Below are 15825 nucleotides of genomic sequence, written 5' to 3'. Positions count from 1 at the left end.
AAGCTGGAAAGGAGGAACGGAATGAGAGAGGGAAAGAAAGTAAGTGTAATGGGAGGAAGGGTTTCAAACTCCTCGACAGGTCTTGGATGTAGCTGAAATGAATGTGCATTTAACTATACTCCCTGGCAGCAAATTGAGAAGTGCCCCATTTCATGTCATTACTGACCCACTGTCATCTTCCTTCATCCAAACATCTTGAGCCCATCTTTCTTTTCCATCTCCTTCTCTAGGAACCACTGTAGTTAGCAGAACCCCAGGCTGAGACACACAAAATGACACCACCTCTTTTCAGACATTGCTCCTGAGGCCTGAAGAGTTGGAGCCTGACAGACATAGATTTAGACAGAAAATGGTTGTCCGTTAGTCTTCACTAAGACTTTTCAGATTCCACAATGAGACCCAAAGGTCTGCCGCTGGCTTGTTCTGTCTGACGCCATTTATGACTGTTTCAGTAAATGTGTCTGGCTGCCAGAAAGTAGGCATCCATACCTGCCAAAAAGGGCCCTCGGCGCCCTGATGCTAACTGGGCAGACAGAACTAGACTGCAAGTTTTTTTCAGCAAAGGAGACAGACAGAAAGTAAAAGTGATGTGTGTATCTTTAAAAAAAAGAATGCATGAATATAATCCATGTTTGATTACATCTGATTTGTGTGTGTGTGGGTTTGTGTGTGTGTGTGTGTGTGTGTCGAACCTAGTGTTAGGTCATCACAGCAGACGTCTATGGATCCAGATGAGCAGTCACTCAGTTCGTCCACTGAAAAATCCCTCTCCTGCACATGCAGCCTGTAAACACATCATTAACACAACCGTCACACGTTACTGCGTGTAAATCACTTTAAGTAAATGTCGCTCACTACGATCAAACACACAAGCTCCTGTGTATGACAGCAGAAAAACATTGATGATCTTCCCCTAGTGTGTCACATTGATTTCCTTAAATACAAATCATCCAAATAGAAATATTCACATATACGCATAGCACTGTGATTCATTCATCCTTATAAAAGTAAGAAAAAAGCTCAAGCATTTTTCTAGTTCAGTGGTTCCCAAACTTTTTCAGATCAAGACCCAAAAGAGAAATTTGGTGTCTCCCGGGTACTCAAATTTACAAATATACACCATGAACCATTGTAACATCTACAATTTTGAAACTGTGGACAAAAGACGGAACAAACAAATCTAAATGTATATGAAGTATATTTATTCCATCATAAAAGTAAACAAAAAAGGTCTCTGCTCTCCTTCCTGTGTCTCTGTCCCCTCCCATCATCCCTCAGTACCCACACCAACATTTTTTCAAATGATGTTGACTTAAATTTAATGAGATGTGTGTGGCTGGTTGAAGATATCAACCAGCTGATCTGTTCTAGGTTTGGTTTTTGAAAGTGCCATTCTGAGGTCATGCTGAGATTTTAGTCTGATCTCTGCCCATTGGCGACCCAATAAAACGGGTCTGCGACCCATTTTGGGTCCGGACCCTCAGTTTGGGAAACATTGTCCTACTTCTGTATCTTACGGAGTATTGTAGATTCAATGAATATACTTTTCAGCTTTGACTGATTCATTCTTTGTGGATGTATTCATTTAACTAAAACCACACACACCGCTCAACAACACACATTAGACACAGTAACGCCACATATGTTTACCTACCAACTTAGATTCACTCTTTTCTTGTTTTCATCTCACATTGAGAGAGACTATGTGTATGTGAGTAAGAAAGAACAATAAATGGAGTCAGGCCGGAGGCTATCAAGTGGACACTTTAACAATCAGCTCTGCTCCAGAAAGCACCAAGAGTGTGTGTATCCTTGCACATACATCCAATCCAGTCCAATCCAACTTTATTTGTAAAGCACATTTAAAACAACCAGGTTGACCAAAATGCTGGTCATTAACATGATTATAAGTAAGCGAATAACAAAACAAACATTTAAAACAAATAACAAACTAGAAAAATTAATTGCAGAATCCAACTCTCGAGCTGGTTTAAAGGTCAATGAATAAAAGTGAGTTTTAAGTCGGGTTTTAAAAATCTGAAGGCTAGGGGCCGATCTGACATGCAGAGGCAAGTCATTCCAAAACCTCAGGACACCTACTGAGAACGCTTGATTTCTCCTATTTTTGAGCCGCGTTCTAGGGACAATAAGGAGTAGCTGGTCAGCTGACCTTAACGACCTCAGAGCAGTGTGCTGCTTCAGAAAGTCAGTGATATACCCTGGGGCTCGACCATAAAGAGATACAGTATTGCTGGAAAGGATACAGAGGAATTAGACTGAAATGGCCACAACAGTGCTCTAGGGCTGTTTTTTAGTATCCAGAGTGGGAGGCAAAGTGTGTATATCAGTGGCGAGGGAATATAAATTGCTATGAGGAGAGACAGTAATCATATGATAATGACAAGAGAATGGTTTTCCAATGGGTGTCAGTAATTGGGCGCTCGTAACGGAAGTCTTCATAAACTGTTGTATCAGTTGTGTTTGTGTGTGAGTGTGCACGACTTACCTGTAGCTGAAGGGAGCCACAGTAGCCATATTGACTCTAGGTATGTGTCTCTCTGTAGATTCCTTATCTAGGCTTTGATCCAGCATTTTGACAGCCACCTTGGACATAACTGGCATGGAGAATGTGATCGGTGGCAGCGGCAGGGGACAAGGAGAGTAGGCCGGACTGCTGTCCTCAGGAGTACCCATCTCCTCGTCTGATTGGCTGGTGGAGTCACTGCGGCCTCTGATGTTGTGCTCGTAGCTCATTTGAGCAAAAGAGGGGTGGAGGTTGACGTTGTTCGGCATGGTGGACTGGGCTGGGTGGTTTTCTGGAGGCTCCTCCTCTTGTTGTGGCATGAATACAGTGTTGGAGTTATCTCCTTTTCTGAACTGGAGCGGTGGACGCAGGTTGCTAGTTCCCCATGTTTGGTTCTTATTGGTGAGGGTGTTTCTGTTGCGATTGCCATCATGTGGAAACTGTGAGCGGACGTGAGGCGGCGCAGGTTTTCCAAGATCCAGTGTGTCCTTGGAGTGTGGCATTGGTACCCTGCGCTGGGTTATTGGGCTGCTGTAGGCGGAGCGTGACACCTGGGGAGCAGGTAGAGCTCCCATCCGCTGGAAGAGGTGACTCTTCAGGCCGGTGTCTCTCTTAGGGGCCCTGGAGGATGGCCCAGGGATGCTGGAAGTCCGTGGGCAAAGTAAAGGAGAGTGCCTGGGTGTGTGTGTGGGAGTGTGTGTGGGTGTGTGTTTAGGTGTCTGTAGTGAGGGCTTGGGTAGATCACTAGCCCTGTGGAGGTTGTCTGCTTTGGGGGAGGGGGGCAACAGGCTGTGTGGGAGGGGAATTCCGGATGATGGAGGAGCCCGGAGGGGCGACTTAACATTGACTCCCCCACTCATACTGACCTAAATGGAGAAACACATGAAGAGAAACACCTATGATGAGTCAAAGCATTGAACTCTGATGTTAGTGGTCTACTTTTAAACTAAATCCACAGCAACAGGAGGAGACTATGAACCACAAAAGCCCACCCAAATAGTTTGATTCATTCGGAGGTTACTTAAACTGTGTTAAAATCTAATCTAAAGTTTAATCCAATCAGGTGGACAGAGATAGGTAATCATCCATGGTATGTGGGCATGTGAATCAAGCACATATGACAAACTGAGTCATGGTAAACCACGAGTTGAGCTTATTTTCGGCAAGGCATAGAGCGTCTGCGCAATCAAACTTGCCTGCTGGGAGTTCAAAAAACAAAAAAACAGATTCACACACAGTCACATGCTCAAAGCAACGTCTAGCTGCTTTTAGAGCGTTATGCTCTACGATAACTGATTTTCTCCACATAATTAATTCAAATACAACCCTGCAAAGACCCCCGGAGACATACTGTAGATCATTGCCCAAACACACTGCTCGCACAAATTACAGCTTCCGAGGAGGTATGAGATCTTTGATTCCAGATATTCACTGTTTCTGTTACCCTGAATCAGAAACGCATAACCCTTCCAAGAAGTCAACTCAATATTCTTTGTGCCCTTCTGTTGGTCAAGTTAAACATTTCATGTAATGTTTTATACTTTAACTACCTTGTGCTGCTCTGCTGGATGGGAAAAAGGATGGGAGGCTGTGAGGTAGGAAGAAAGGCAGGGAGGGAGAGAAAAGGGAGGACACAGCATGTGTGGAATGAGAAGGATCATAGCATAGCATAGCATCTGAGAGAAACAGATTTGACATGTCAGTTTTTGGTAAACATTTAATTTAGTAATTTCAACATGTAAACATGTAAACATAACTTCTTGCATTTTGAGTTCCAATTAGGACAGGCAATGAATTAAATAGCAGTGAGACCAAGTAGATTCACTTGGGTATAAAAATGTTTGTTTTCTACCTATTACTTTTACTTTATTTAGAATTTTATTTTTCCTATTAAGAATTTTAGAAGATTAGTTGTTACTAAGTGTATTATAAAGTGTAGATTTTCAACTCAATAAGAATAAATAAGTGTAAATGCAATATAGAATTATTGCCCAGCCTGTGAAAATACCTGAATATACTATGTCTATTTTTCTATACATTTCTTATCGGTCTGATATTGTAACTGTAAACAAAATGTGTTATCTAGACTTTTATGACTGTCTCACGAATGTGGTAAAAAAATCATGTTGCTGTCCAGATGTACAGCAGCAGGTCAAGCTGCTCCCACATTCAACACAGATACAAACATATACTGTATCCAGTCACATATACATAAACATCTATGCTATATTTACTTCTTGTACAGCATTGGAACAATGCAAGTACATTTTATTTTTAGAATTATACAAACGCTCACAAATACACAGATTTAACGCTCAACCCTAGTTCCCCTTCCTTAAATCGCAAAAATTGTGTTGGCAGAAGACATCTTGGAAAGCTGTCTTTAGTAAATCAAAGATGTGTCAAATTAAGCCGTCAGGATGAAATGTTGGATTATTTGACAGAGCATCTAATTGCAGTATTGCTCACAGTGTGGCTAACACACACACACACACACACACACACACACACACACACACACACACACACACACACACACACACACACACACACACACACACACACACACACACACACACATACACACACACACACACACATTTTCCCAGCAGTATGAGCAAAAGCTCTGTCATTTTAAGAATCCCTGCAGCAAAAAGAGTTTGACTGCTTGAGCTTGAAAACTCAAAACATACAGTACCTCAAAATAACATTTCATTTTTTAATATGGGAAATTTTTGCTTATCTTTAGGACACTTTCCTTTCATCTATTTATAATATCAGACATATTGCTACAGAAAATCGAGAATTTGGGCATTTTACCAAGGACCAAGGCTTTTGTGCTCAATCAAAGTTGACTTAGTGCTAATGAAGACCTGCACAGCAGCATACAGAAGCACTGATGCAGTAGAAGGTAAACAAAGACAGATGTGATCATCCATCCTGCTTTCAGCTAATTTCTATCCCCTAAATCTCTCTTAAAAATTCCTGCTAGGATTTCCAGGAGCACAGGTGCAGTCCAGCTCTGTGTCTATCTGTATGGAAATTGGCTATTCTCTGGGGATCCAGGCAGCGGGGTCATTCCAGTACTACTGCAGCCCACGCAAGGACATACCGAGGCTCAGCTGGTGGTGGGGTTGTCCGTGTTTATATACAGTACACTCACAAAAAGAGACAAAATGACATTTCTGCTGACAAAAGCAGTACTTGTAAGCGGGTTAAAAACTGGTGAATCAAGTTTAGGTCTGATACCCTCACGCATAAGGTGATGTTTCATGTGTTCAGACTAAAGTTAGATTGTTGGTTTGAAGGTAAAACTGAAAATTTGTTTCAGTATGGAAAGTGCATGTAAACTAATTCCTGTTTAAATACACTTTTCTAAAAGTCTACAGGAAGAACAAACATGGAACAGAGCAGACATTTGGTTTGGTTTAGGCTGGTTATGACTGAGGCCGAAACCAGCCATGTGTCAAATATAGAAATTGTTGTCAGTTAACAATAAAGGGACAAATCAAATTGCAGTTTTGCTTAATACCATAATTGCGAACCTCTAATTACATAATGCGTTAGTGTTTCTGGGACATTCATAGATTCAGGGTAGTACTTCTAATATTTAAGTTTTTAAGTAGAAATAACTAAAAACGTTTTTTTGTCTCAAATGAATTTAATGATAATTGGCTGAGCAAATGGATGAATGCTCATTTAAAGCATTTGACTAGTTCTCTCAGTTACACTGCAAGGATGGTACTGACATCTGCTGGGAATTGTTTGCAACAGCAGCAGCAGGAACTCATTCCTTCACTAATCTATTCTGTCTGATTTCTTATCTATCTCCACATAATCAGGAGGTGACCTACAGTATATGAGGTGATTAAAAACATTCACCTGGGCACCCAGATTGCTCAGTTGGTAGAGCAGGCGCCCATTTATAGAGGCTTACTCCTTGACGCAACGGGCCCTGGTTCAACTCCGACCTGTGGCCCTTTGCTTTGTGTCATTTTCCCCTCTTTCATGTCTTCAGCTGTCCTGTCAATAAAAGGCCTATAATGCCCAAAAACAAATCTTTATTAAAAGATTGTAAAACTTATCAGGTCAGGTGTGTACTTTCTGTAACCAGAAAAAAAAGATGTTAAATGCTTGCTTTTAACTTTTTTTAGCCCGTGTCCCATGACATACTCAACCTGAATTGAGTTACTGTACTTCTGTTTAAAGGAAAATGCATACCTTCTCTGGAGAGAGAGAAAAAGAGAGAGAAAGAGAGAGAGAGACTCTTTCTCTCTCTCTCTCTCTCTCTCTCTCTCTCTCTCGCGCATACGCACCCTTACCCTTGTGATGAAAACCCTCTGACTCATCGCAAAATCAATAAATGAGGTGGTAACACAGGCCTCTCTGTCTGTGAGCTGAAGGACATTCGCAGTGCCTGTGTGTGTTTTTGTGTGTGTGCGTGTGTGTCACCCAGTCTGGAAAGTCAATAAATTTATGTTATAACCTCTATAAAGACAACAACCAAAACAACAAAACAACAGCAGTAATGTGCTGTCGTGAATCATCTTTCAATATGCTAGTGACAAACAGTGGTGCAAAAGCATTCCAATGTGCTGTTAAAATTCTTGGAAAGGCACAGTTTTCTTAGAAGTCAAAACTGAATAAGAATAACATGAAAAACTTCATAAACAGCTTCTTATAAAATGTCATGTGCCAGATCTGCTGTTTCGCAAGTGTCTTACCTCTCAGTGGGGTACTGGGTCCTTAGTGTGCTGTTAGAAGGAGCAGCCAGAGCCGGCAGGAGGGTGGTCACACTTCTCCGACATCCCAGGAACAATGGGCTATTTTTTCCTGGATCACTGTTGCATCCTCAACACTGCCCTTCCATTGGTCCGGAGTCCCGTACCATTCACAGAGACAGGAAGCTGTGTCAAACAGGAACAACATTGTCAGCCAATCAGGGGACCCCGTACCAAAGTGACTCATTTTCAAAGTCACTTTCTTTGATTAAATCAGTGTTCTCATCTTTTAGCAGGAAAACGGCATTTCTCTCACACACACACACACACACACACACACACACACACACAACTGTTCATGTTATCATGAGTCAGTTACAAAATGGAAATGTACTTGGCCTACAACAGTGACCTGCAATGACACATATTCTGTCATCCTTAGAAATACCACAACATAGCATCTAAGTCGTCTAAACACCTTGTATCTCCAGATTGACAACTGCCCAGTAACATTGATTTTGGTGTTAACTTCATCACAATGCACCTTTGACTTCATACAGGGAGATAAGTTAAGGGTTTCAGTCACCGAGGATAACCACTTCCCTGAAGGGAAAACTGGTTTTATGAGGTTTTCAATGGCAGCTTAGTACAACCACATGGAGAAGTCATCAGCTTAGGAGTTTCAAAAGATTTCTAAAGAGATTGTGAATCACTCACAATCTGGGAAAATGATTCAAATGACACGTCCACCCCAGCTGCAATCATCACAGAAGCATAAGTGTTATGGTTTGTGGTTTTGTTTTCTGTTTTAATTCTGCATTTGTTGTTTCCTGTTATTCTCCGTGTGTCCTCCCTTGTCACCTAGTTTTGCTTCCTGTCTTGTGTCTGTTCTGTTTCCTGTTTTATTTTGATAGTCTGTTTTTGTCTAGTTTTGTCTGGTTTAACTACATTTCTTGTGTTTTCCCACCTTTGTGATTGTCTTCCCGGGGCTGATGTGTTTCACCTGTTGTACCACCTGTTCCTTGTTTGCTCGTTACCTGTTGTATTTAACCTCTGTGTTCGCTTTGTCTCTTGTCAGATCCTTTAGTGTGTTGGTGAGTGTTGTTTGTTGGCACGCTCCTGTTGGTGTTTCTGCATTTGAACATTTCCCTGAGGACAGGTTTTCCCTTTTCTCTGTGGACCTTTCTTTGGGGGGGATTTCTGACCCTTTGGACTTTTTTTCCCAGTGGGGTTTACATTCCTTTTTTTGTGAATAAATCCTTGTTAAACTTCTCCTGCCTGCCTGCCTCCTCTGCAATTAGGGTCCTTACTTCCCTAAAGCGTAACAATAAACCCACATAAACTAAACCGGAGAGAGCCTAATCAGACTGCTACATAGTCATAACCATGTGCACCTCCATTCTGAGTCACTAGTACAACTCTTCACATCATTCAACACTCTCGACTGATCTTGGACACACATTTTAGTAGGTATGCTATGCATACTGCACTGAGTCATAAAGCCCCTATAAAGCTGACTCAGGCAGATTGTATAACGTCATCCCTCGTTACGTTATACCCCCTCCTCTATCATCCCTTCTCCCCCTCTTTGCATCCCACTTGAGCTCTGCATTTCTGTTAACCTCTCTTTTTCACTTTGCAGCCATCTCTCTGTTACGCTGCTGATTGTGGTATCACAACATGGTCATCTTTTCAAACATTTGTCTTCATCTGGTCACAGAAATTAGCATCCACAGTTACATTACCACAGAGAACACAAAAACAAGGAGAGGTACAAAACAGTCAGCCCCGTTGACAAATGCATAACATTAACCGAAGCTACACTCACCCTCTGCGAGCATCAGGATAGAAAGCAGCAAGTGAGTTTGACTCCAATCTGTATGCTGCTGAGTGCGTATGGCTCAGTTCCTGCTTGTGCTGCTGTCTACTTTTGCCTGATGGGCCTCTGAGCTGCGAGCATGTGCATTTGTGTGTGTGTCTCTCTGTCTGTCATTCCACCCCTCTATCACGTCATGCCGCTCTGCTGCTGCCGCAGTACGCCTGCAGCCGTATCCCCGCCCCTCTCTTTTTTCACCTGCTCATCACAATCCCTATACCTCTCTCAGTAATAGACCTGTTGGCTGTGCTCCCTCACTCTCTAAGGTGAAATACAATACACGCTGGTCCATTAGTTGAATGAATGTGGTTTATGTGTTGGGGGTGGGGGGCGCCTGTATTGTATAGTGTGGGTACATGGTAATTAACTAGATGTGGCCGCAAATCTGAAAAGCCTAAACCCATCATCTGTCTTTCAACGTCTAATTGGTGGTCAGGGAAAGCTGGATGAAATAAGAACCAAAAAGCCACGGTTTGCTATGATAGATCTGCAAACAAAAAATGAAAATGTGCATAAACGCATAAAATCAAAAACTTGCACATCTGATGTCTATATCTGTGTGTGTACTCAGTGTGCATGCTTGCGTCAACAAGCATCCTAAAAGAGCAACAGCCCATCCATCACTCCTCTAATTTGTCCCACACCTCTAATGAAAGAAGGAAGAGACAGAATGAGAAAGAGGAGAGAGGCTGGAAACAGGAGGAAGCGATGGAGAAATCAACATGTACAGAGTAAACCTTCTACTGACATCTTTTCTCAGCTGACAAAAAGAGAGTAATGAAACACATCCCAGATCTGACCTTGAATTCAGCTTCCCCGGTCCGTCTAACCATTCTCAAACACCCCGTCTCATAAAATCTCATCACATGTAGCTAGTTCACTCAAAACATTTAATCCAGTTTGTAAACTGGAGGAATGACTAGGGTGTGTCAGACATTAAGATGTGAAACTGCATACAGTAGTTACCATTTAAAGTTTCAAAGATGTTTTTTATTTGCTATTTTGACTACTGGACAAGATATTCCTGTGTTTACTCAAAATGTGTTTGTTTATAGTTTAATAGAAAAGAAACTGCCACTTTATGATTTCGTATTTGCTTTTCAGTCCCTATTCTTTCCCCAGGCACTTTCTGTCTTTCTCTCTATCTCAGTCTCTCTGCATTTTCTGTCTTTCTCTCTTCTCAGATTTCTGCTGTGCTGGCTTACAGTTTGACACACTGACATAAGGGACTGTGCTGAATATTTAATGAAGATTGTGATAGACAACAGGATTAGACCCAAGTTTTTTTCTCTTACGGTGTGTGTGTGTGTGTATGTTCAATCAATCATGAGACTAAACGGTCCTTACGGGTCTTTACAGTCTTGATCTTGCAGTAAAGTACAGTCTGAGAGCTCTCTGGCTGATCATATATTGATCATGCGTTGACCGGCTGTGCTAACACTTGACTTGGTCTCGGATGAAGGGATATATAAATAAAGCAAAATAATGTGTCCCGCTATACTGCAGTATGCAAATAAATACATCAACCCATCAACCAACCATGACAAATAACAGATATTAGGACACAAGCACAGCACCTCCCCCACATACAGAACACATGCACACTGTACACATAACTCCTCCCTCCCTCTTTTACCCACACACACACAGTACAGTATGCCCTTCATGCTGTAGGCCGCAATCACGTAAGTGCTCACCTCCAAATACTCACATAAATGTCAAGGCTGCTCTTCTGATTGTTCAGCTCCTGCCTGGCCAAGTGTAAAACTTACTCCAAAGTCAACCACAAGCCCAAAACACACACATGATCTGTTGCTTTGTCTCAGTGCCTCATGAAACGGGAAGTGACTTGTAACAGGGGGATTATGGGTAGAAGCGTGCAAGCGTCTGTGAGTGAGTTTGAGTGTGTGTGTGTGTTGGGGCGGGGGGTTAATGTCATAGCTAATCTACTGATGTCCCCCAAGGCATGCCCTCCCCCCTGAGAGATGCTGTTGTGACAATGGGACACTTGTGTCACGGTCACCCTGAGGGGCATCTGGAGGGATGGAGGGGGGCTATTCTAACATGTTTACTGTCTGGAACATGGGGCCTTCTCAGATGGGTAGTTTCAATGAGATAAGTAAAACAAAGTGAAGCACACAAAAGCAGTACAGATGAAGAACATACTTTAAAAAAAACTTAGATAATACACAGAATAATGTAGCTTAGAGGAAGTTACCAGCTTCCTGTGGAATTTGTATCTTACTACCACCCTGTTCAATCCAACCAAGTTTACCAACATCCGGACTTTGTCTCTTTGTATGTAATGTATCCATATTTTGAAAAGGTTCAGTGACAGAGCTGAACATATTCATACACGCTAGGGTGTGTGTGTGTGTGTGTGTGTGTGTATAGTCTACATTTGAACATGTGATTATATAAATCACCAAGGACTGAAACACTTAAGTAAACTGGTTACAACCCAAGATGCTCGCACCTGCTGGAGTCAAAGTAAAGGCACCGAGACCACCTAAAATAAAGTCAGTCTTTGGTTTGGCTTAACCAAACTTTCAAAGCCAAAGCCCTACTTTTCGTTCATGTTCTTTTTCTCAGATTCACAGAAGACTGGAGCCTGTACATTTAATTGGTTGAAAGACACCAGTCAAAATGACACAGATAGACAGACACTAACATTCATATCTATGGACAATTAAGTCTCCATTTCACCTGACCTGCATGTCTCTGGATCACAGGTCAAAACTGCAAAAAAGTACACAAGGGAAGAAACAAAGGGACGTTGGAGATTGGCTCATGCAGCACGCATACTCAGATTTTGAAGGAGACAGTTGATGTTGAGAATTCCCTAGTATGGTTCATGTGTACTTTCTCATCAACTGTGAAAACCAACAGTACCAAAACGCAAAAGTGGACTTCTATTTAGTAGAGTTGCATCCTTTCAAGTGAACACCGCGCCGTGGTTAAGTACACAGTGTATAATTGGCCTTTGTGGTCAAGAGTACTCAGATTGGGGCCAGGGTCCTTGCTGTGAGCAATTGCATTTGGCAACAAAGTTGGAAAGCGTAACTCATCTTGAATTCCAGAGCTAGAAAGACAAAAATCCATGTTAAATATCTTGTTGTTTAATAGACTCAGATCTGAGATACAGCAGCCACATCAAGGCGATAACTTATTCAACATGTTATCATTTCAAACAATTAGCAATGGGGTCTCATGTGTAGATAAGATTTAGAGGCTTATTTATGCCAAAAACTCATTGATTCCTCAAAAACTCTGCTGTGCGTTCAATTGATTTATTTCCTCTTTTTTTTGCATTTGGGGCAACATATAACCTATTACTACACTGTAAATGTGCTGTAATTTTATGGTCTATTCATTTGTATTTTATTTCATTTTAAATCATTTTTCATGTCATCTAATTTAATAATTGATTGTCTGTTTTTTTAGAACTTATTGTTTTAAATGTCATTCTCATGATTTTCTTTGCCTACAGTTTATAAAGCACTTTGAATTACCAGGGTTTGAAATATGCTATGTAAATAATGCTGCCTTGCCTAATTACTACAGAATATTACTATATTTATCTGAATTGTGTGTTGTGCTGAAATACTAAAATTGCACCTTTACTGTGGCTGATATTTGTGTAAAATTAAGAACTGCATCCATTAATCTATCTGGAGGCATAGTCAAACTGTAATACTGATATCAACCATTTGACTTAGTCCTAGTTGTGACCTCTATGGCAACAGAACCTGTTGACTGTCCCCTATACAATGTGGACCTTTAAAAAAAAAACTCATAAGTTTACTATGCTTGTACGGACAAGTTAAACCAGTTTAGGCTACCGGCAGTTTCTACACAGACCCACTGCAGCACTGCAGTAAACTAAATAAACAAGGAGAGAGAGAGAGAGAGAGAGAGAGACTGTCATAGATCTTCACAGCACAGCTGCAACCTTCTTCTAACCATTACTTGTTCCTTTTTCCCATTTAATCTCCAGGTCCTGCATATATCTAATTGATTGACATCAAAACACAAGAAACTGCATGAATCTTTCTTACTGATTAATTTTTCTCTTCGTCTCACATTGAAGTAAAATGGTAAGCTACTGGCCCAGTGGAAGTTGTACTTTTTATAAGATGAACAACACCCCTTTAATCAGTCCTTGCTCAATCCTTCTTATGGGTTACAGAATATGCCTACTAGCAAAAATAACTTCCTGTCCGTATACAGTTTTCCTTTATTACATTTTTAACCCTGCTAAAACTATATCCTAAATCCTTTTATCTCAATGGATAATGCATTACATAACTAAGAACAAATTAAATTGAAAGACTACATTTTTAAAATCTTAGAATTGGAAGGAATTCCAATATTTAAACTATATATATATATATATATATATATATATATACTGTGTGTATATATATATATATATATATATATATATATATATATATATATATATATATATATATATATATATATATATATATACACAGTTTAAATATTGGAATATATATATATATATATATATACACATGTGGGTTAAACGTTGAGGAGCAGGAAACATGACATGATATTTTTCCTCCTCTCAGAGGGTCAAATGCAAGAAAAGCTGCATACCTCTAAAAGAGTAGACCTGAGATTTGACTTGTTTTTAAATTAAGATTAGTTTAAACACAGAGCTGTTAATTACATTCTCTAGTACTGAGTTCACTGATATGCAGCGCTGTGGAGATATTTCTGGTACAGTAATGCAAGACTACTGTGATACTGACCTGAAGCACGGTGGATCTGCCATACATCCTGTATACTCTACCATAAATAATTTTCTCTCAGATCATTGGAACGGACTGTCCATTATGATCGGGTCACTACCTACAGAAATTGGGGAAAAACAAGAAAATGATCATAAATACCAAAGGTGGTACATGTTTATTTCATCTTATCATTAGTGTTCATTTGTGGACACCTTACATAAGTATCAGTTAATATTTTCTTCTCTTGTTTTGCTCTTTTTGGTGTTGTCTCAGAACGGAAAACAGTGTCAGACCCAACACAAGGTTATTTGTTTGCTATTTCCACAAGACTTTCTTCACAGCAACAGAGATTTAAAAAGAATATTTCTGAGTGTCAGACAAGACAAGGAGGAACAAGACCGAACTTTTGTCACATTCGACAAGAGAGACAACATTCGGTGGACGTTGCCACTTCAATGGAAACTTCAAGGTTGTCACTGGTCAATTAAATAGGACTGGTCAATTAAATAGGACTAATGGAGCTATTTCTGCTATCTATTGTTGCAACCATTTATGTTGGTTTTTTTCATTTATGTAATGCAAAAGTAGTGAAACTGCATTTAAGCCAAATAATTATTACAGTAAATGCATGTGTTGTTCATAAGGAACTAGGTTAATTATCCAAGTATCATCTGTTCATTCAATTACTTAATTTAACCTGGAACATCTGGATAATCCAATAAACAAGAAAACTGTTTTCTATTTTTGTCACATATAAAAAACTCAAAGGTCATTCTCTTTTTGGTGATTAACCTTGTGCTCTAAATCTTCTCTTAACCTTCAATATGTCACTGTTGCAGGGAGTGCGGTCATTAACAAAATCTTCAAAAGTGAGCCAGATCACCTCCTCCCCTCAGTTTTGGATGAACTGCTTTACAATAACATTTCCACAGTCGTGGGCCGGATGATTGGCCATTCCTTCATGCATAACGGCCCAAAATTCCCGTGACTTAGCCCAGCTTTTATTCACATTCTCCTTGAGGGTCCGTTGAGACTACTCCTTTAACAATAAGAGACTGCCCTGAACTCGACATCCGAGACACTGTGAACATGGTAAACATTGACTTACCTAAAGTCAACACAAAACATAAAAACATACATTGTGTTTTCTACTCAAAGGCCATCTTCTATCCATCACTTAACACACTGAACTGCAATCAATGTCATTTATTACAATACATACTGTATGCTGCCTAAGTAAAACATCTTTTTCATTATGTTCTTTTCCCAGCTTGACGGAGACGCCTAATTAAAAGAGTTAGATGCCTATTTACTCTAAATTAGCTCCTTAACTCATTGTAATTTAGCCAAGCAAGTGCTGAACACACTGGACATCCGTCATTAAATAAAATGGAGTAAATTTACAGTCATGGCATAAGTGTGGATGTTTCACCTGTGCAACATGTAATGAGAGCCTTGACTCAAACACAGTAGCTGAGAAGAAGGAAGAAGAACAGATGTACTGCAAAGGTAAACCTTCACTTCCTATGCAAGAATTAAACTAAAACATGGGTGGAGCTTTAATCCACCCATGCTGCCTGTCACATTAGAGCCATGTTACCGTTGTTAATGGGAAGAATGACGAAACCTTTTTGGGTGCCATAATTAAGCGTTTCCTCATGTGAGAACAGTAAAGTAATACCTCAGAGGAAGTAGTTTGAAGTACATAATGTTTGTTTTTTACATAAAGTATGTACATGTAGACATACAGTAAATCTATGACTCCAGTTTCTCAAATGTAAACATTTATTGAAATCATTTTTGCAGATTTTCTAGATGACAGATCATACCTGTGTTTTGGACTGTCTTTTTGGAGATTTTGGACTCTGGGAAACTGAAACTTCACTATTCCGTTTTTTCTGACATTTCAAAAGCAGAGTTCCCACATCATCTTAAACATCAAAT

At 40.3% G+C, this 15825-nt stretch overlaps 1 protein-coding gene across 7 annotated transcripts in view; it reads right to left on the bottom strand.

The window, feature by feature from the left end:
• The window catches only part of LOC117947620 (neuron navigator 1-like), an 85799-nt gene extending 74909 nt beyond the window's left edge, over positions 1-10890 (bottom strand). For 2 of the 7 annotated variants that reach the window (XM_034876711.1, XM_034876714.1), the window contains exons 1-4: positions 10833-10890; positions 7249-7431; positions 2507-3390; positions 693-784 (exon numbers count right to left, since the gene is read on the bottom strand). In XM_034876711.1, coding sequence (XP_034732602.1) covers positions 693-784; positions 2507-3384 — 970 coding nt within the window. In that variant the 5' untranslated portion in view covers positions 3385-3390; positions 7249-7431; positions 10833-10890. Of the gene's footprint in view, positions 1-692; positions 785-2506; positions 3391-7248; positions 7432-9073; positions 9172-10832 lie in introns of those variants that run through there. The other 5 variants (XM_034876716.1, XM_034876718.1, XM_034876713.1 and 2 more) reach the window with 4 other exon arrangements.
• Positions 10891-15825: the final 4935 nt, after the last annotated feature.

The sequence above is a fragment of the Etheostoma cragini genome, chromosome 7, assembly GCF_013103735.1.
Source record: "Etheostoma cragini isolate CJK2018 chromosome 7, CSU_Ecrag_1.0, whole genome shotgun sequence".
Classification (NCBI taxonomy): Eukaryota; Metazoa; Chordata; class Actinopteri; order Perciformes; family Percidae; genus Etheostoma; species Etheostoma cragini.
This window is presented reverse-complemented; position numbering and strand designations above follow the sequence as displayed.